At 50.2% G+C, this 19,721-nt stretch overlaps 1 protein-coding gene across 18 annotated transcripts in view; it reads left to right on the top strand.

Annotated features, from left to right (window-relative positions):
• Nucleotides 1-19,146, top strand: part of ACACB (acetyl-CoA carboxylase beta) — a 130,502-nt gene extending 111,356 nt beyond the window's left edge. For all 18 annotated transcript variants that reach the window (XM_086348418.1, XM_086348417.1, XM_086348412.1 and 15 more), the window contains 12 exons: nucleotides 1,784-1,894; nucleotides 3,145-3,288; nucleotides 3,950-4,070; nucleotides 5,566-5,662; nucleotides 7,500-7,596; nucleotides 9,219-9,354; nucleotides 10,407-10,584; nucleotides 13,757-13,869; nucleotides 15,185-15,339; nucleotides 16,246-16,416; nucleotides 16,700-16,836; nucleotides 17,553-19,146. In XM_086348418.1, the coding sequence (XP_086204544.1) occupies nucleotides 1,784-1,894; nucleotides 3,145-3,288; nucleotides 3,950-4,070; nucleotides 5,566-5,662; nucleotides 7,500-7,596; nucleotides 9,219-9,354; nucleotides 10,407-10,584; nucleotides 13,757-13,869; nucleotides 15,185-15,339; nucleotides 16,246-16,416; nucleotides 16,700-16,836; nucleotides 17,553-17,679 (1,587 nt within the window). In that variant the 3' untranslated portion in view covers nucleotides 17,680-19,146. The remainder of the gene's footprint in view (nucleotides 1-1,783; nucleotides 1,895-3,144; nucleotides 3,289-3,949; nucleotides 4,071-5,565; nucleotides 5,663-7,499; nucleotides 7,597-9,218; nucleotides 9,355-10,406; nucleotides 10,585-13,756; nucleotides 13,870-15,184; nucleotides 15,340-16,245; nucleotides 16,417-16,699; nucleotides 16,837-17,552) is intronic.
• The last annotated feature ends 575 nt before the right edge of the window (nucleotides 19,147-19,721 follow it).

The raw sequence follows: 19,721 nt of genomic DNA, 5'->3' as shown, positions 1-19,721 counted from the left end.
AAGTAAGAATAAATGTAAAAAAAAGTTGCCAAAGTAAAGAGAATTGATAATGAGCCCCATGTACTCATCACCGGCTCCAACAGTTGTCAGCGTGTAACCATTCCTGCATCCTCAGCCTATCTGCCCGCTGTTCTGGAATATTTTAAAGCAGCCTCCACTTATATCTTTCCATCTGTAAGTACCATAGTGTGGCTCTTTGCTAGACAAATGCTCTCCCATTCTTTTTTTTTTTTTAATAACATAACCATGATACTATTACACCCAACAATATCAACAGCAATTCTTTATATCGTCAGAACTCAGCTTGGCTTCAGTTTTCATAGTTATCTCAAAATGTCTTATTATAGTTGGTTGGCTTGAATCAGGATTCAATCTCTTCTTCTTTAAAAGATATTGAGTATTTAGAAGAACTTTTGGGCCTTCCCTGGTGGCCCAGTGGCTAAGACTCCACACTTTCTCTGCAAGGGGGCACGGGTTCAGTTCCTGGTCAGGGAACTAAGATCTTGCATGCCCAGCAGTGTGGGAAAAAAAAAAAAAAAGAACTTTTATCTAATTTTAACTGATACGAAGTGACTGTCTTCTCATTCCCTAGTGTGGCCTTTACAGAAATATCTTCTGTTTCTGTTGGAGTCGTAGTAATAGTTCTCTTCAGTGGTAAACTGTCACTCAAGTCCTGACTTTTACCCTTCGTCTTGGCTCTTCAGTTTCCAAGGTGGAAAATGCTGGCCTTGAGTGTCTTCCTTGGGCGTATCGTGTAGGTGTCATTATGTATGTTTCATACCTATTTCAAAATAAAAAGACATATATGTATTTACATATTCCAAAATATGTCATTTTCTTTTGAAGGATATAAAAAGGAATATTTTTATATATTCCAAAATAGATATACATTTACATATCTCTAATTTATATATATATACACAGACAGGCTCACCTCAGAGATGTCGCAGTTTGGTCCCAGACCTCTATGGTAAAGTGAATGAATATAGTATTGAAGTGGAGATTGTAATAAAGTCACACAGATTTTTTGGTTTCTCAATCCATGTAACAGTTACGTTTATACTGTACTGTCGTCTGTTAAGTCTGCGGTAGCATTATGTCTTTTAAAGATGTATACACTTTAATTTTAAAATCCTTTATGGCTAAAAAATGCTAACCCTCATCTAACACACAGGATTGCCACAAACTTTGTTAAAAAATAAATAAGTAAGTAAACCTCAGTATCCATGAAGTACAATAAAATGAGGTCTGCCTGTATAAATCTTCCTATTTTGAAATAGTTCTGCGTCGGAAGTTACGAGATAGTTTAGGCAGGTCGTGGGTGCCCCTCGTCCAGCTCCCGTGTGATAGAGTCTCGTGTAACTGTCGTATGTGATCAAAACAAGGACACTGACATTGGCACGACACTGTTAACTGGACACAGACCTCGATCATTTTTTCCCAGTTTCACCCGCCCTCCTAGGCTTCCTTTCATTGTGTGAATGCATGCAGTGTCTTGGGAATGACCAAACTCAGAAGAACCACAGAGATGCCTCTTGAAGTAAGAGCCAGAACATTCCACGTCTGCGTGTGTCTTTACAACACTCTTCCTCGCTAGCCCCATTCTTTCGGTCGAGGTCAGGCAGCCTGAAGGACAGGCTTGAGCCCACGCTGTCCGGCCACCGATCAGGATGCCCGTGGCCAAGCTGAGCTTCCGCTCATGCCCAGTGGCTCCTGGACCGTCCCCGCTGTGGGGGGCGGGGCACTGGCCCTGAGGAATGCAGGAGGGGTCCTGTCTCCACAGGTGAGCTGCCGGGCCCTCGGGATTGGGGCCTACCTGGTGAGGCTGGGCCAGCGAGTGATCCAGGTGGAGAATTCCCACATCATCCTCACGGGGGCGACGGCGCTCAATAAGGTGACCACCTTGAAGGGACAGCCGGGGAGTGGACGTGTAGGGGCGGGGGCGGGCTCATTCTGACATTCCCAGTGTCCCCAGTGGGGAATTTTTCTCAGCATGAAAGCAGTTCCAGGAATTCCCTGGTGGTCCAGCGGTTAGGACTCCACACTCTCACTGCTGAGGGCCCGGGTTCAATCCCTGGTTGGGAAACTAAGATCCCACAAGCTACATGATGCAGCAAGAAAAGGGAAAAAAGAAGCCAGTTCCATCCCTGCTATTATGAGAGCTGTTCTTTCATTTTGCAGTTATATGGGCCTCTTATGAGCTAACATATATTATAGATAGATACATACATACATATAGGTGTGTATTGGGCTTCCTTGGTGGCTCAGCGTTAAGAGTTTGCCTACAAAGCAGGAGATGCAGGTTCAATCCTTGGGTCAGGAAAATCCACCGGAGAATGAAATTGCCATTTCTCACTCCAGTGCAACCCACTCCAGTATTCTTGTCTGGAGAATCCCATGGACTGAGGAAACTGGCGGGCTACAGTCCACGGGGTTGAAAAAGAGTCCGACACAACTGAGTGACTTAACAGCAACAATGTATGTGTTAGGCTCTTCTGGTGGAACTAATTCTCTGTGTTACTGTAATTTAAATTTTAAAACTTATTAAAATAGCATTACACATTGCAGAAAATTGGGAAAAGACCAAAAAAACAAAAAAAGTAATTTTGTCCCTACTGTAGTTTTTGTGTAGTTTTCCTCTCATCTCATGTCTTTACATAGTTAGACTCCTAGTGAACACAGTTTCGTGTGACTGTTTACTGTCTTGAAATGCCTTCCACAATGCTGTAAGGCCTCCCTAACATCAGGTCTGCTAAAAATCCCACAGTGGGTCTCAGAGTCTGGCCCCTGAACCAGCAGCATCAGCATTACCTGGGATCATGATAAAAATACAAAGTTCTCTGGCCCCACTGCAGACCTGCTCCATCAGCAACACTAGGTTGGGTTTTGCCTGGAGATGACCAGTCACCAGGTGGATCTCTGGTTCTTAAATTGGGCTGCATAATGGAATTATCTGGAAGTTGAAAAAAAACAACAGATACCTGAGATTCTGATGTAATTGGTCTGGCTGCCTGCAGCCTGGACATCAGGACTTTTGAAAGCTCCCAGGTGATTCTGACTTGCAGCCAGGGTTGAGGACCATCTGAACAGATGGAAGGCCCCCAGGTCGGGCAGGACCTTGCTAACCGTGTCATGTCAAAGCAGGTCCTGGGCAGAGACGTTTACACGTCCAACAACCAGCTGGGCGGTGTGCAGATCATGCATCACAATGGCGTCTCGCATGTCACCGTGCCAGATGACTTTGAGGGTGTTTGTACCATCCTGGAATGGCTGTCCTATATGCCAAAGGTGCAGTATCCTTCCCCCCGCCCCCGCCTCTTGAAGCTTGGAGCCTGGAAGACTCTGTTATCTGGTTCATTTGCCAAATGGTGTGGAAGGGTAGGGAGTAGGTAACACTGAAATCCTGTCTAGGGTTAATTTTTCTTTTCTCTTCCCTCCTTCCCTCTCTGATGCCCAGCCCTGTACTCACTGTTATTTGCTTTTTTTTTTTTTTTTTGATGACTTTGTATGGAGGCTGTGTGTCTATCCTTTAGAAAGAGGTGACATTGCCTGTCATCAAAAGAGGTAACACGGACAACAGAGAATCCTCAGGCTTTGCAGTCAGGCTGGATTTGATTTCTGGCTTCCTTCTCGTAGCAATGAGACCTCAGGACCATCTCTTAATCTTTCTAAGCCTCAGGTTCCTCATCTGTAAAGTGGGAGTAACAATGGCACCCATCCCAGGGTGTTATCACTGATGGCTCAGTGACATGATGTGTGGAGTTCAGCGCTTGGCAGGCCCTCAGCCAAATGCTACTCCTAATTGTGATGATGACCTACTTTGGGTTGGGCTTCTGCCACGTAGCCAGGCATCACCATAGTTGGAAGGGGAGAGGAGGGCAAAGAGTGAATTGCAGACATTATTGACGAGCCTGAAGGACCGAGTGGGAGACCTGACTTTCTTTCCTAGGATAATCGCAGCCCAGTCCCAGTCGTCACACCCAAGGACCCCATTGACAGAGAAATTGAATTCCAACCATCTCGCGGGCCCTACGACCCCCGGTGGCTGCTTGCAGGAAGACCTCACCCAAGTAGGTCCCTCCGGGGTTTAGTCCGAGCCCTGGGTTTTGGGGTTTCTTTTCTGCCACCAAGATAAAAGAATGAGTCAGTAGAAGATTATCGCCAAGGGATACACGTGAGGTCGAATGCAAAAAGGGGTGGAAGAATGGAGATTTTTCTCTGTGCTTTTCCCAAGCTGATGACCGAGAAGGGGTGGGAACAGCCTCCGGTTTCTGGAGCTGATGGATGGAGGTGAGAAGCAGCAGAGGTCATGACCTCCTTCCCCGAAATTGCCCCAGATGTGGTCACATAGGTGGCAACTCGGGCTGCAACCTCAGGGTTTCAGAGAGAAGAGCGCTTCTCTCTCTGTCCCTCTCTCTTTCTGTTTGGCTTAAACCTTCATAAGGTAGCTCTCCATGAGTTCACCCAGGACGAGCAACTTTGCCTCTTCTGCAGCTCCGTTTGTAGACACACACGTGGGTGTGCACACATATATCCAAACACACCCGTGTGCACGCACGTGCTTGCACGTGCCCACATTCTCCCTCCCTCCCTCCCTGTCCCCGTCCCCCAAAGGGACAGGTTGGCCTCATGGAGGTATCTGATTACATTCTGAGCCACCAGGACAGAACTGGAAAGCTGAGCTGCCCCTGTTGCCACAATCCCGAGTCTAGAATTTCACGTGCTGCCCCTTTTAGAACTCGGCCTCTCCTTCCAGCTGCGTGGGGCAAGGGAGGTGCCGCCAGGAGCATGCCAGCTCCACCAGCGAAAGATGCCCCGTGGCCTGTTCCCCTCCTCTGCTACTTCTCTTAGGCTTTCTCACCTGCGAGCACTGGCTTTAGCTTGATTTTTAAAAACGTCTGATATGTTACCGACCATTTGCTCCAGCTAGTAGGGCCGGCCCCCAGGCAGACCCTGAGGCTGGGGTGCTTTGCTCCCAGGGGCCCAGCCCCGCTATTCCTGCAAAGTGAGATCTCTCCTGCTACCTGCCTCCTCGTGTCCAAACCACAGACACGTACAGCGCGGTGTGGATCCCAGGCACCGCGTCCTCCCCAGGACGGCCGCAACTGACATCCGCTTGTTCACTCTCCCTTTCTCTGCCTCTCTGTCTCTCAATGGAACACGTTCTTCGCAGTGTAACGGTTTTGAGGCTGCAGCCCCCAGGTCCGGGATGAGTGTTTTTCAGAGTAGATGGTCCCTTCTGAAATCGTGCCTTCCGAAGGCAGCCACCTGCTCTTTTTGCAGAGGCTGTGACCAGGGTCTCCTTGTGCTTGGCGTTGAGGGAGGTTCGTGTGGTGGGTGTTCTGTATGGACTGACTTCCGGATTCGGCGTATCGTTTGGCAGCCCTGGTTTTGTGTGTTGGGGGCTGGGCAGGGGAAGTGTTGTTGTTTTCCAGGAACAAAGGTATCTGGGCTGTCAACGTCAGGCTGTCCTAGAGAGAGGGCAGAGGAGTCTGCCCTCCAGGTGGACACCGGGGGCCCTCAGCAACCAGACCCCGGCCTGAGCTTCTGCCCTTCTGCCCACAGCTCTGAAGGGATCCTGGCAGAGTGGATTCTTTGACCAGGGCAGTTTCAAGGAGATCATGGTGCCCTGGGCCCAGACTGTGGTGACGGGACGAGCAAGGTAACCCTGAGGGCGGGCCCAGGCGGCCTCAGCGATGCTTTCTCCCTGGCCTTGGATTTTCTGAAAGAAAAACCAATGCAGAGAGTTGGGGGGCGGGGAGTGTTTCTGGCTGATGAAAGTCTTCATAGAGTCTGGATTTGTCCATAACTTTAGAAGACACACCACCAACTTCTTCCTGGGGCCAGGACCCTTGCCCCTTGTGTCTGCCCCTGGGCCAGGGCACCCTCGCCAGGGGGGCCATGAACCCCTTTGGGAATCAGAAGGTGGCCCTGGTGCTCTCTGGAAAACCACACAGTCGGAAGTACGAACTCCATTTAGGAGGGCCGTGGGCAGGAACCGCTACTGTATACCAGAGCTGGCGGAAGGCATAATGCTTGGATTCTTTCAAAGCTGAGCTCACTCCTTCTCTTCGGGATGAGTCCAGCTGCCCCAGAGTTCTTCCTCTTATGGAGCCCAAAGCAACAGCCTCATAATTTACCACTCAGATTCCTGGCACAAGACAGGCACTACGAGTTCAGGTTCTCGAGTCAGACCTCTGCTGTCACTCACCCGCTCTGGGCCTTTACATCCTCATCTGTACAATGAGGCTGATAACTCCGCCCCTTCCCACTCCCGAAGGATTGCTGGGATTAATAGAAGTGGTGATGTGTTAGGCATTTAAAATATCACAAATGGGGAATTCCTCGGTGGTCCAGCAGTTAAGACTCCTTGCTTCTACTGCTGGGGGTGCGGGTTTGACACCTGGCTGGGTAACTAAGATCCCAAGTGCCACATGGTAGTTAATATTTTTTAAATAAATAAAAAGCATTTAAAAATCATAAATGCTCCATAATGTTGTTAATAGCAGCTGCCATTATTGTTGTTATTTACTTCTCTGTAATAACTGTTAAAATACTAAGTCTGTTACTGGGATTGCTTCTCTCCATAAGTGTTTTACTTTTTTCAAATGTTCTTTTTTTGGGGGGCTGCACTGTCTTCATCCAGTATGTGGGCTTAGTTGCCCCGCAACATGTGGGATCTTAGTTCCCCACCCAGGGATCAAATCCATGGCACCTGCATTGGAAGGTGGATTCTTAACCACCGGACCACCAGGGAAATCCCCTGGAATATGTTCTTTAAACTGAGATGAAATCTACTCCCCCTTCCACATGGAAGTGCTTGATTTGAAGACTGCTCTCCCCAAACCTGCCCCATAAACTGTTGGGAGCGTAACCGAGAGGAATCAAGTGACACAGGTGGCCAGGGGCAGCCGGTGGCGGGTGCTGATGGAGACTGATGCCATGGACCGCCCGTAACTGAAGCTGCTCAGGCTTAGCATACCTCCATCCTTTCCCGATGTGGTGTGGGGTCTGGACCCGTGCTGTCCACCGTGGTGGCTGCTGGCCACGTGTGACAGCTCAAATTCAGAGGAATCACACAGTGAAAGAGCATGTCACATGTTCAGTTCCTTAGCCGTCCCTGCCGTGTTTCAGATGCTCCGTGGTCATGTGCAGCTCACAGCTGCCACACTGGTCAGGCTGCTAGAGAGTGTGGCCATCATCACAGAAAGTTCTAGGGGACGATGCTGCTCCCATCCCTGACTTGGCCCAAGCCTCCCCACAACCCCGGCAGCTGTTGCCCCGACATGGGCACCCAGAGGACTTTTCCAGCCTGCTTGTTTGTGAGGCTTTTCACCACTTCAGGGCCAAGTTGAAAACAGTACGCTTTTCTCTGTCCACCCTCATCCCGGCCCACGTGCCTGTAGAATATCAGCCTGGGCTGGCTGGACTCACCTGCCCCCCCGAACCGGCCTGGGGTGCTGCCCCGCGCCCCTGCTCACTTGTGGTCCGCCTTGCAGGCTGGGGGGTATCCCCGTCGGAGTGATCGCTGCAGAGACGCGGACGGTGGAGTTGGTCGTGCCCGCCGACCCTGCCAACCTGGATTCTGAGGCCAAGGTTAGGGGCCGGGGAGCTGGGCTGGCTCTTTTCATGTTTTGTTTTTTTTATTGAAGTGAGGTTGAGTTACAAATTACATTCATTTCAGGTGTACAGCATAGTGATTCAGCATTTCTACAGATTGTGTGCCATTAAAAGTTACTACAAGATAATGGCTGTATTTCTCTGTGCTGTACAGTATGTCCTTGTTGCTGTGGTATTTCATACATTGCAGTTTGTGTCTCTTAATCCCATGCCCCTGTGTGTCCCTCCCATCTTCTCTCTCGCCTTTGGTAACTCCCTAGTTTGTTTTTTGTCTGTTTTATTTTTGTGAGTCTGCTTCTGCTTTGCCTGTATGTTGATTTGTATTATTTTTTAGGTTTTCCATATAAGTGATAACATACAGTGCTTGTCTTTCTCTGACTAATCTCACTCTGTATAGTGTTCTCTAGACCTATCCACATTGCTGCATATGTCAGAATTCCATTCTTAGTGGTTGAGCAGTATCCCCTTGTATATGTGCATACGCCACGTCGTCTTTCTCCATTCATCTGTCGTCGGGCACTTGGATTGCTCCCGTATCTTGGCTACTGTAAACGGTGCTGCTGTGAACACTGAGGTCATGTATCTTTTCACATTAGTGCTGGGTTATATATACACATACGTACCCAGGAAGGGAGTTGCTGAGTCATATAGCAGTTCTGTTTTTAGTTTTCTGAGAAGCCTCCATACTCTTTTCCATAGTAGCAGCACCAGTTAGCATGCCCACCAGGAGTGTTCCAGGGTCCCCTTTTCTCTGCGTCCTCACCAGCATTTGTTTCTGCACTCTCTGATGATGGCCATTCTGACGACCATGACTGTGGTTTTGCTGGGTCTGCTGTGTAGGCCGGTTGAGCTGACAGGAGCGGGTCCTGAGTGGCCACATGTCTGTCCTTCCAGCTCAGACTCAGAGGCATCCTTGGCTCTGGAGTGGGGTGGGGTGGGGGCCCCAGCACTGTGTCTGCAGGATGCCTGGTGCTCCTCACTGTCTTCTTCAGAGGATGACAGGTCCCTAGGAATTCCTCCCTCCTCCTGCCCCCGTCACTGTTGCTGTTTCTTTCTTTTTTTTAGCTTTTGTGTAATAAAGTTTTATTAAAGTATAAAGGAGATAGAGAAAGCTTCTGACATAGGCATCAGAAGGGGGCAGAAACAGTACCCCCCTGCTAGTCTTCAGCTGGATGTTATATGGTCACTGCTGCTGCTGCTAAGTCGCTTCAGTCGTGTCCGACTCTGTGCGACCCCATAGACGGCAGCCCACCAAGCTCCCCCATCCCTGGGATTCTCCAGGCAAGAACACTGGAGTGGGTTGCCATTTCCTTCTCCACTGTTGCTGTTTCTAGGGTGGGCCACATCGCACCCTGGGAGGAGTTCAGAAGTCAGAGGGCGGGTCCTGGGACCCTACTCAGGGTGGCATTTACTAGCTTGGCACCTATCAACAGGCAACAGGAGCCTCCCTGGGCCGCAGCGTGAGAGTCACATGTCTGAGCCCCATCTCTGGTGTTGTCACCGATGCCAATCAGGCTGCCTGCCCTCCAGGGTGCCATGTGGGCAGCCATCCCATGTTCTGCTCAGAGGAGTCTGACGCAGGCTGCTCTGTGTTCCAGATAATCCAGCAGGCTGGCCAGGTGTGGTTCCCAGATTCGGCCTATAAGACGGCCCAGGCCATCAAAGATTTCAACCGGGAGAAGTTGCCCCTGATGATCTTTGCCAACTGGAGGGGGTTCTCCGGGGGCATGAAAGGTAAAGTGGCCTTCCTGTGGGTGCCCTGAAGCCTCGGGGTCAGCACCCTGGACAGCTCCCTTGGGAATCGCAACATCATCATCTTAGTTGCGCTTCCTGCAGCCCTGCAGACGAGAGCTGTTCAGGGAACTGAGGGCTTCCAGTGTGACTTTCCAGAGGTCCCCGTCATGCAGGGAGAGGCAGGGGTGGCCCCCGGAAGCTGCCGAGTGACCTGGGCTGTCACCTCCCCACTTAGGAAGATGAGAAGGCTCCTGCCCTCCTTAGGGGGCTACTGTGAGCCTCAGTGACCTGACACTCAAATGCAAGTGCTTCAAGGCACTGAGCGCATTTCAAGAGACAGAGGCTGTCAGTGGGATGTTTCAGAAAGAGCTGGACTGGGGCCGGGCAGACCTGGTCTGAGTCCTTGTTGGGTGGGTGACTGCTCCAAGCCAAAGTTTCTCTCCTCTGCAAAGAGGGGTAAGGATAGATCAACCTCAGAGGGCCAAGGTGAGGGTTCGTCTGCATGTGGTGGTTACTCTCCGTGTGATTTTGAGTTGTTTTTTAAAAATATTTATCTGTGTATTTGGCTGTGCCAGGTATTAGTTGCAGCGTGTGAGATCTAGTTCCCTGACCGGGGACTGAACCTGGGCCCCCTGCATTGGGAACTCAGAGTCCTAGCCACTGGGCCAGCAGGGAGGTCCTAGATTTTGTTATTGTGCTGTTGTTTCCATGTACCATGCCTAATTAGACGTGTCTTGGTAGAAAATAAGGACCATATGCCTGTGGGCAGCAAGAGGGAAGAGACTGTGTTATCCTTGGAGAGGGTTCTGTTCTGGAAACAGAGGGACAGGCCGGGGGCATCTCTGAGCCAGGGCTGGAAGGGATCTTAGAGATCAGCCCATGCCTCCTTTTCTGGGTGGGAATGTTGAGGCCCCGGCAGGGAGGAGGACCTGGTCAAGGGAGCCCTCTGTGCCTTGATCCTGCCTCCTGGCCCCATGAGAGCCTCACCACAACCCCTGGGCAGCGAAGGGTGGGCCGGAGGTCGCCTCAACGGTGGCTGCCTTGCTTTTCAGACATGTATGACCAGGTGCTAAAGTTCGGAGCCTACATCGTGGATGGCCTCCGGAAGTACAGACAGCCCGTCCTGATCTACATCCCGCCCTATGCGGAGGTCCGGGGCGGCTCCTGGGCAGTCATGGACACCTCCATCAACCCGCTGTGCATAGAGATGTACGCGGACAGAGAGAGCAGGTGGGTGTGCCGCCCCAGCCCAGCCCCGCCTTCCTGCTCTCACTCCCAGTCCTGAGGCCCCACACCCTGGGAGTCGCACTCTGGGGATCGCAGGGCTGTTCTGAACTTCCAGAGGGGTGGAGAGCTGCCAGTTCTCCCAGTCTGAAACCAGCGTCCAGCATGCTACTGGATTTTCTCAGTGTAATTAGTGACTGGAGCCCAGAAGTAGTGGAGGAATTGTAATTTGTTCTTTCACAACTTACACTCACCTGTTTCCCAAGGTTTGCAATCACTTAAAGAAAATATAAAAATTATAATATATAATTATAATATATAATTAATATAATATATAGTATTGATATATTAATAATATATAAATACATATATTATATACTATTATATAATAATAATATATAGACTATATTAAGTCGTAATATATATAATATAATTATATAATATATATTATATAATATAGTAACTATATTATATAATTATATAATTACATAAAATATGATATATATTATACAATTATAACATATATAATTATATATTATACATATTTTATATATTATATGTATAATAGATTATATATAATTAATTAATTATATTATTATTATATATATTATATACTAATTTTTATATATCATATTATATATTACATATAATATATTAATATATTATATATAATTATTAATTAATATATATAAATATATTAATACATATTATTGTGTTATATATAATAATATATAATATATTTATATTAATTAATATATAATTAATTATAATATAGTGATATTAAATATATTAAAATAAATATTAATTATGATCAATTGATTGATTGTATATTAATTAATTAATTAGGACTTCCCTGGTGGTCCAGTGGTTAAGAATCTACCTGCTAATGCAGGAACACGGGTTTGATCCTTGGTCTGAGAACTAAGATCCCACATGCCACGGGACAGCTGAGCTCACAAGCCACAACTACTGAGCCCATGCACTCTAGAACCCGTGCCTCACAGCAAGAGAACCCACCACAACAAGAAGCCTGAGCATCATATCTAGAGAGTAGCCCCCACTCATTGCAACTAGAGACAGTCCATGCAGCAACGAAGACCTGGTGCAGCCAAAGAAAAAAGAAAGACGAAAAGCACCTGAGCTTCCTGGCAGCCAAGATGAAAAGGGAAATAAGATTAGATGTCTAGTTCTTACTAGACTCTCAGTCTTCCCCAAAGCTGTTCCATAGAGGCTATGTTTTATTCATTTTTATTTATTGTTATAGCCTAGGGCCTAGTACAGTACCTGACTCCTAATGGGTGCTTGGGAAATACTGGACAAGCGAATGACTAAAATGTATACTTGCATGAGAGGACACCAGTTCCTCAGGGGAGAGAAACCTTCCTGGCACTTTTTTTTTTCAAGTGGGAATCTGTCCCAGATAGATTCTTCCAGAAAGGATGCTGACAATAATGCTTGTAACTCAGTGTTTGAGTGTCTTCAAAATGAAGACTATGCCAAATGCTGTGAGAGTGTAAAGGCCCCAAGCTCTGCCCAGGACTTCGCTGGTGGTCCAGTGGCTGAGACTCTGTGCTTGCCGTGCAGGGGACCCAGGTTCTATCCCTGGTCTGAGAACCAGATCCCGCGTGCCATGACTAAGAGTTTGCATGCTGCAACTCAGACCCAGAGCAGCCCAGTAAACAAACATATTTTTAAAAAAGAATAGTTCTGCTCAAGTTATAGATAGGCACCTTCCTCCTGTGTCTACTCCCGTATTCTTTCCTCAGTTCAGTGTATATTTATTGAGCACCTACTGTGTCTCAGGCGTTACGTTAGACATCGTGATATGGTGCAAATGAGCCGAGCCTGTCCTGCCTTCAGTGCCCTGTGACCTTCACGGGAGGCTGCTGAGGTCAGACCTCCAGAAGACTCAGGACGAGGGCAGCCCCAAATGGGGTCACATTAACTTTTCACTCTGGTCACCAGGAGGCTCAGAGCTACATGTAATATTGGTCAGGGCTTCCCAGCTGTCAGAAGAGAAGGGGGCAGGGGGAAACCAAGGGGTGGGGTGAGAGGGTTGGGAATGGAGGGGGCCACTCACATCTTGGATTCCTCCATGTGCTTTTGTGTGCTTTAAGAGATTAAAGAGTATCTTGTAGCCACGAAATTAAAAGATGCTTGCTCCTTGGAAGGAAAGCTGTGACAAACCTAGAGAGAGTATTAAAGAGCAGAGATGTCACTTTGCCGACAAAGGTCCATATAATCAAAGCTATGATTTTTCCAGTAGTCACGTATGGATGTGAGAGTTAGGCCATAAAGAAAGCTGAGTGCCGAAGAATTGATGCTTTCCAACTGTGGTGCTGGAGAAGACTCTTTAGAGTCCTTTGGACTGCAAGGAGATCAAACCAGTCCATCCTAAAGGAAATCAACCCTGAATATTCACTGGAAGGACTGATGCTGAAGGTGAATCTCCAGTACTTTTGGCCACCTGATGCAACTGACTGACTCACTGGAAAAGATCCTGATGCTGGGAAAGATTGAAGGTGGGAGGAGAAGGGGACGACAGAGGATGAGATGGTTGGATGGCTTCACCAATGCAATGGACATGAGTTTGAGCAAACTCTGGGAGATGGTGAAGGACAGGGAAGCCTGGTGTGCTGCAGTCCACGGTGTCACAAAGAGTCGGACATGACTGAGTGACTGAACAACACCACCACCCTGGCCTGAGGAGAGCAGAGATTAGGAAAGCCAGAGAGGACTGTAGCTGAAGAGTTGGTGGGATATGCTGTTCTGGAAAAAGTCACACACTCTTGTTGCTGAAAGGGCCTTCTAGAGTTCAGAACATTTTTGTTTTATTTTTTAGCTTTTGGCCATGCCATGGCATGTGGGATCTTAGTTCCCTGATCAAGGATTGAACTCATGTCCCGTGCAGTGGAAGCATGGGGTCCTAACCACTGGACTGCCAGGAAAGTCCCAGAGCACTTTACTTTAAAAGCTGGTTTAATTCTTCGTTCAATGGATAGAAAAGCAGATGGCCAGAGAGGGGAAGTGACTTGCCCAAGGGCACGCAGAAAGCCAGCCACAGAGCAGAGGACTGCCACCAGCTTTCCTGGCGGTCTTGCCTCCCCCTGCATGTCCTCTGGCGGTTGCTTACTGGGGAGCCCCTCATATACGCCTCCCCCGCTGCTGGCTTTTTCAGAGCGAGTGTTCTGGAGCCAGAGGGAACAGTGGAGATTAAGTACCGGAAGAAAGATCTGGTGAAGACCATCAGAAGACTCGACCCCATTTCCAAGAAGCTCGTGGAACAGCTCGGTGAGTGGGTCTGAAACGTATCACCTCTCAGAGGTCATGAAAGGGCTCAGCCCACTCATGGCTGGAGGCTTCTATCAGGTTAAAAATAGTGAAGACAAACCAAAACTCAGCAGCAACACCTGTGAGATGTTTCAAACGTTCCCACACAGCCCATCAAGCCCTTTAACATGAAAAAACATACACAGCGCCTCAGTGAGTGTAATTTCTCAACACACCCAAAACAGAATAGTTGAGGTATTTCAAGCCAGTGAGAAACATTTGAATTTTGGTAGCAAAATTACCCTTTAGAATTTTTCCATCCGGCATTTTACTAATTTTGTTTGAGTGATAGGTTTGCTTCACTTGCAACTTATTTGTAATTCTCTTTAAAAATCCATGCGACATAGCATTGCCTTTATAACTGATCTATGTCATCAGAAATTCACAAGATTTATGGTGATGACGGGTATATAATTTCTTTGGTTTGGTATCAGGGTAATGCTGATATCATAGGGTGTGTCAGAAAGTGTTCCCCCCTCTGTTTTCTGAGTCTGAGTGGGCATTATTTCTTTAAATCTTTGATAGCAAAGATTTATAATTCAACTACAAATTCAATTGCTTTTTTATATAGAGGACTGTTCAGTTTAATCTCTTTGCTCTTAGGTGAGCTTTTGTAGTTTGTTTTATTTCAAGGAGTTTGTTTCATTTAAATTATCAAATCGGAGTAGACTTGTTTATAATATCCCCTTATTAGATTTTACCATGTAAATTAAAAACGGTAACTGATGGTGTCCTGTAAGCGCAGTGGGCCTGATGAAAGGGAACAAATTTGAAGTTGAGTGTTGAATGCTGTCTTGCAAATCTGGGTGCATTTTTTTCTATTGGAGTCAGGTTGCTTTACAATGTTGCATTAGTTTCTGCTGTACAACGAGGTGGATCCTTGTTGAACATATGTCTCCTCCCTCTTGGACCCCCCACTCCCACCATCACCCCCCTCCCACGCCTCTAGGTCATCATAGAGCACTGAGCCAAGCTATCAGAAAAAGAAAAGCAAATATCGTATATTAATGCGTATACGTGGAATCAAAAAAATGATACAAATGAACCTATTTTCAAGGCAGAAATAGGGACATAGAGAACAGACGTGTGGGACCGGGAGCAGAGAGAGGATGAACTGGAAGACTGGGGCTGACACACACTCCCATGTGTACAACAGATGCTGGTGGGAACCAGCTGTTTAGCACTGGGTGTGTTTTTGAGGGTGCAGGAGCAACCTGGCTTGGGAGGTTAAAGCTCAGGCCTGCCCTGCAAACCCTGGCTCTTGCCTTGCCCGCAGGAGTGTCTGAGCTCTCAGACATGGACCGCAAGGAGCTGGAGGGCCAGCTGAAGGCCCGGGAGGACCTGCTGCTGCCCATGTACCACCAGGTGGCGCTGCACTTCGCCGACCTCCACGACACGGCGGGCAGGATGCTGGAGAAGGGCGTCATTTACGTAAGAGCCTGCGGCGCTCCGGTCGGCGTGAATGGCCGAGCCTCAGGTCACCTGGTGTCCCACACGCAGAGAATATTTGCACTCAGGCCTGTGGGATGAGGCAAATTCCGCCTGTGAGAATCACCTGGGGATCTTTTTTTTTTTTTTTTAAAGAACAAAAACAATTCAAACAAAACAAACAAACAAAAACAAAAAGGTTAAGAATCCACCTTCCAATGCAGGGGACATGGGTTCAGTCCCAGGTCAGGGAACTAAGATCCCAATGCCACAGGGCAGCTAAGCCCACACACCTCTCCACAACTGGAGGGAAGCCTGTGTGCCTCAACTAAGACCCAATGCAGCCAAAAATAAATAAATATATTTTTTAAACTCTAGTGCCCAGGTGGCTCTCCAATTAAATCAGAATATGGGTGGGAGGGGAGTCAGGCATCAGTATTTTTTTTTCCCAAATCCCCCAGAGATTCTAGTAGGTCGCCAAGTTGGGGAACTACCAGTCCAACCCCTGTGTGTGTTCAGAACTGCTGGGCCGGGTTTGGGACCATTGTTCCCACAACACACTCCCCCACCACTGATGGTCACAACCCCATCCTCTTGCCTCATCCCCACGACGTCATCCGCAGTCCTGAACACCCCTGTGTGCTGGGCTCCCTCCTCTCCAGGCCCTCCGCACCCCTCATGAGCCTGTGTTCTGGGTCTAGAGGTGGGCGTGGGCCCTGGGTTTGTACCCAGGGGAGGTGTTCCGGAGACCTGGCAGTGTCCTGTCTCTGCCACCTCCCTGAGCCTCAGTTTTCCGGCCTGTGAAATGGGAGTGATCACAAGGCCAGGCCCTGGGCAGCTCCTAGAATCCCCCTCCACCGTTCTGGGGCGGGGGCGGGGGCGGGGCTCAGGCCCACGGCTTGTCTGCAGGACATCCTGGAGTGGAAGACGGCCCGCAGCTTCCTGTACTGGCGCCTGCGCCGCCTGCTACTGGAGAGCCAGGTGAAGCAGGAGGTCCTGAGGGCCTGCCCCGAGCTCAGCCACATGCATGTGCAGTCCATGCTGCGCCGCTGGTTTGTGGAGACGGAGGGCGCCGTCAAGGTGGGCCTGGGGCAGAGATGCTCACGCGTGGGCGGGGGTCCAAGGCGCAGAGACACACGGGGCGGGGGCCCCAGGGGGCCTGCCCAGCCATCAGGGGCCCCTCACTGATGCAGCCTCAGCCTCCACCCCAGGCCTACCTGGTGGCTCAGACGGTAAAGAATCCACCTGCAATGCAGGAGACGCAGGTTCGATCCCTGGGCGGGGAAGATGGGAGCCTGGCGGGCTACAGTCTGTGGGGTGGCAAAGAGTCGGACACGCCTGAGCGAGTCACGCTTTCTCTCAGGCCTACCTGTGGGACAACAACCAGACGGTGGTGCAGTGGCTGGAGGCGCACGGGCAGGCGAGCGAGGGGCTACACTCCACCATCCGCGAGAACATCACGTGCCTGAGGCGGGACTCCGCCCTCAAGACCATCCGGGGGTGAGTGGCCGGCCCGCCCCCGCCCCCCCCGCCCCCTCACCACACCCGCATTGGTCACCAGGACTCGTGTCCGGTCACCTGGCCCCAGAGCGGCCACTCGAGTGCACCGCATCTCACGGTCCACGGCCCCCACCTCAGGGTCGGGGTCCACAGCCCAGCCCCCCAGCTAAGAGGCCGCCACTCCCCCCAAGCCAGGTCTCCCGGCCCAGAGTCCTGGGGATGCCGTCTGCGGGGGTGGGGGGTGCAATGATGTCAATTCGTTATCCTGGTTAGACCTCATCCAAGGTCATGGCCAAAGCTTGTTTGTTTAGACAACCATGTTCTGAACACCTGGTCCTTGGACTGCCAGCTCCTGCTGGGTATGATCCTTTCTGGACAGCTTGCTCCCCGCGTCCCCATGGGGTAGGGAGCTGAGCGCATGGGACCCCATCTGGGGGTGAAGCTGAGGTTCAGGGTGAGAGTGTGTGTGTGTCAGATCACACAACCTGTGAGAAGGAGGGTCCACTGTTGTTCCTTGAGATTGTGCTGTGGCCCTCCTGCCCCACAGGACCATTACCCCCGCTGTGACTGCGACAGGAAGAGGGTTGGGCGCTCCGGGTGGCTGGTTGCCCATCCAGGAGTGGGACAGGCCCTGGGGCTCTGGGGCTACAAGGGGGCGGGGGCCCACTGAACTCAGCGGGAGAAATGACCTCGCCCTCCTCCCCCGACTCCTGCAGCCTGGTTCAAGAAAACCCCGAGCTGGCCATGGACTCACTGGTGTACGTCAGCCAGCACATCAGCCCGGCCGAGCGGGCCCAGGTCATTCACCTCCTGTCCACCATGGACGGCCCGGCCTCTACCTGACCCCCGGTCCTCCTGGTCGTTCGCAGGACCTCGGGCAAGAGAAACCACACCGATCCACTGACCGCAGGCCCTTGCCAGGACCGCGGGGGTTTGCTTTTTAAAACTCCTGGGCGTTGCCGCAAGGCTGCTGACCCCCAGCTCACTCCTGTTTAATAAAAGGCTCGGGAGCGCCCCCTTCCAAGCAGAAACCGCCCCCTTCTCCATTGCTGGGAAGTCTGGTTTTTAGCTCTTTAAGACACTTTGCTCCATCGTTGAATCGAATTGAACCCAAACACTCCAGCTTCCATCCACTTTCTGTTGCCTTGCAGGATCCAGGTATTCTTTTAGACTCATTTTCTATCAGAGCATGGAATCTTATTATTATTATTTTTTTTTACTCCAGGACTAGCTCTTGATGTAAGCCTCTCACAGGTTTCAGCAGTATAACAAGGAAATCAAAATAAGAGATGAGAAAAGAGAAAATCTACTTTTGTAGTCTGCTTATTTGAATCCTTATTTGAATTCCTCTCACCCAGGAAAGGGTATGAATGATTTTTTTTTTAATTAAGAGTACAATATGGTGTTTTGTTCCCCACGAGACTCCTAGCTAATCACTAGCAAAGTCCCGTTACTGGCTTAGTTCCCTCGTTAGTAGAAAATTGCATAGCCCTAGGCTCAAGGGCGTTGGGAGACTTTTTTTTTTTCACGTGGTTCACAGCCCTCTGCCTGCCCCTTCTCTCCAAGGAGGAGGGGACTCCAGCTTGGGCTGGGAGGACAGAGAAGAGAGGCAAGACCTCCAACCTCAGCAGCCTGGCTTGCTCACAGGTGTCACCCCTGTGGTTGCCGTCACCTGCCTCGGAGGCCCCTCAGGTCCCCTTCACTCTCGCGCCTCCTGCCTCGGTGTCCGTGGGGGGCTGTAGCCCGAGGACAGAGCCGGTGGTTCCCAAGGACTGGACTATGAGGACCACGCTGATTCACTCAGGGAGGGCTTCGTGAGGCCGCTGCCAGCACAGCCCCGAAGACCACACAGCGTCAGGACCTGCGATCCTCCCGGCCGCGTCCATCTGTCCCTGGTGCCCATGATGGAGGGAGCCGGCCATCCTCCACTGCCGTGACGGGCAGTCTGCCTGAGGACACCGGACATTACACCTGTCCAACATGGAGGCCAGCGAGGTTTCGTGGGGAAGCCCCTACAAGCGGGAATGCTGGGGGATGTCTGAGGCCATCGGCCAATGATGACAGCCCTGGCCAGCGTAGGTGGTGTGGGCGCAGTGAGGGGTGGGAGAAAGAGAAATCAGCCTCTGTCGTGTCCCGAGACTGATGGGGGTCGGTAAGAGTCCATGCGGCTTTGGGAACCGATTTCTTTCCATGTAGGGGAGTCCCTGCGGGTTTGGGAGGGACGATACATCGATGACTAGCTACAACCCAGGAACGGTGCATGGAGGAACCTACCAGGAAATGTGTGGAATAAATTATTTTTGGAAGGAAGCATTTTGGCCTTGGCTTATTACCTGGAGTAGAGCAGGCAGGCAGACTGGCAGGGGATTCCCTGGGAGGCTCCCTCCTCCTGTCGCTGCTGAGATCTTGTGCCAGCCCCCATCTCAGGAGGACAGAGCTCTGGTGCAAGTTCCCCTCCCGAAGGCCACAGGGAGACCGCTTCATCCTTGCATTGCCATTTCACACCTGGACACAAGCTGCTGTCCGCCAGCTGGTGTTGCCGAGTTTAGCATGAACAGACCTTCCCCAGTAAGATCGACTTCCCTCTTTCAGGAGACTTAGCACAGCTGCCTCCAGGGAGGGAGAAAGGATCAGGCCACTGAGTGTGCCCAGAGGCCTGGGCTGCCTACCCAGGCCTACACTGAGCACTCAGGGTCATCCCACTGGCCACCTTCAGTGCCCTGGCCTCCATCGCGTGCAGTTCTTTTGCAGAGCCTTTTGAGGGTGGATGCTACATTTCTAGCCTCACTTTTATAAACAAGAAAACCTCAGCTCAGAGATGAGCGGACTTGATGTCCAAGGTCACACAGCTGGTGAGAAGTGGCCAGGCTGACAAACCCAGTCCT

The sequence above is a fragment of the Bos grunniens genome, chromosome 17, assembly GCF_055505025.1.
Source record: "Bos grunniens cultivar Pamir isolate PY7600 chromosome 17, Bosgru_T2T1.0, whole genome shotgun sequence".
In the NCBI taxonomy this organism is placed as follows: Eukaryota; Metazoa; Chordata; class Mammalia; order Artiodactyla; family Bovidae; genus Bos; species Bos grunniens.
This window is presented reverse-complemented; position numbering and strand designations above follow the sequence as displayed.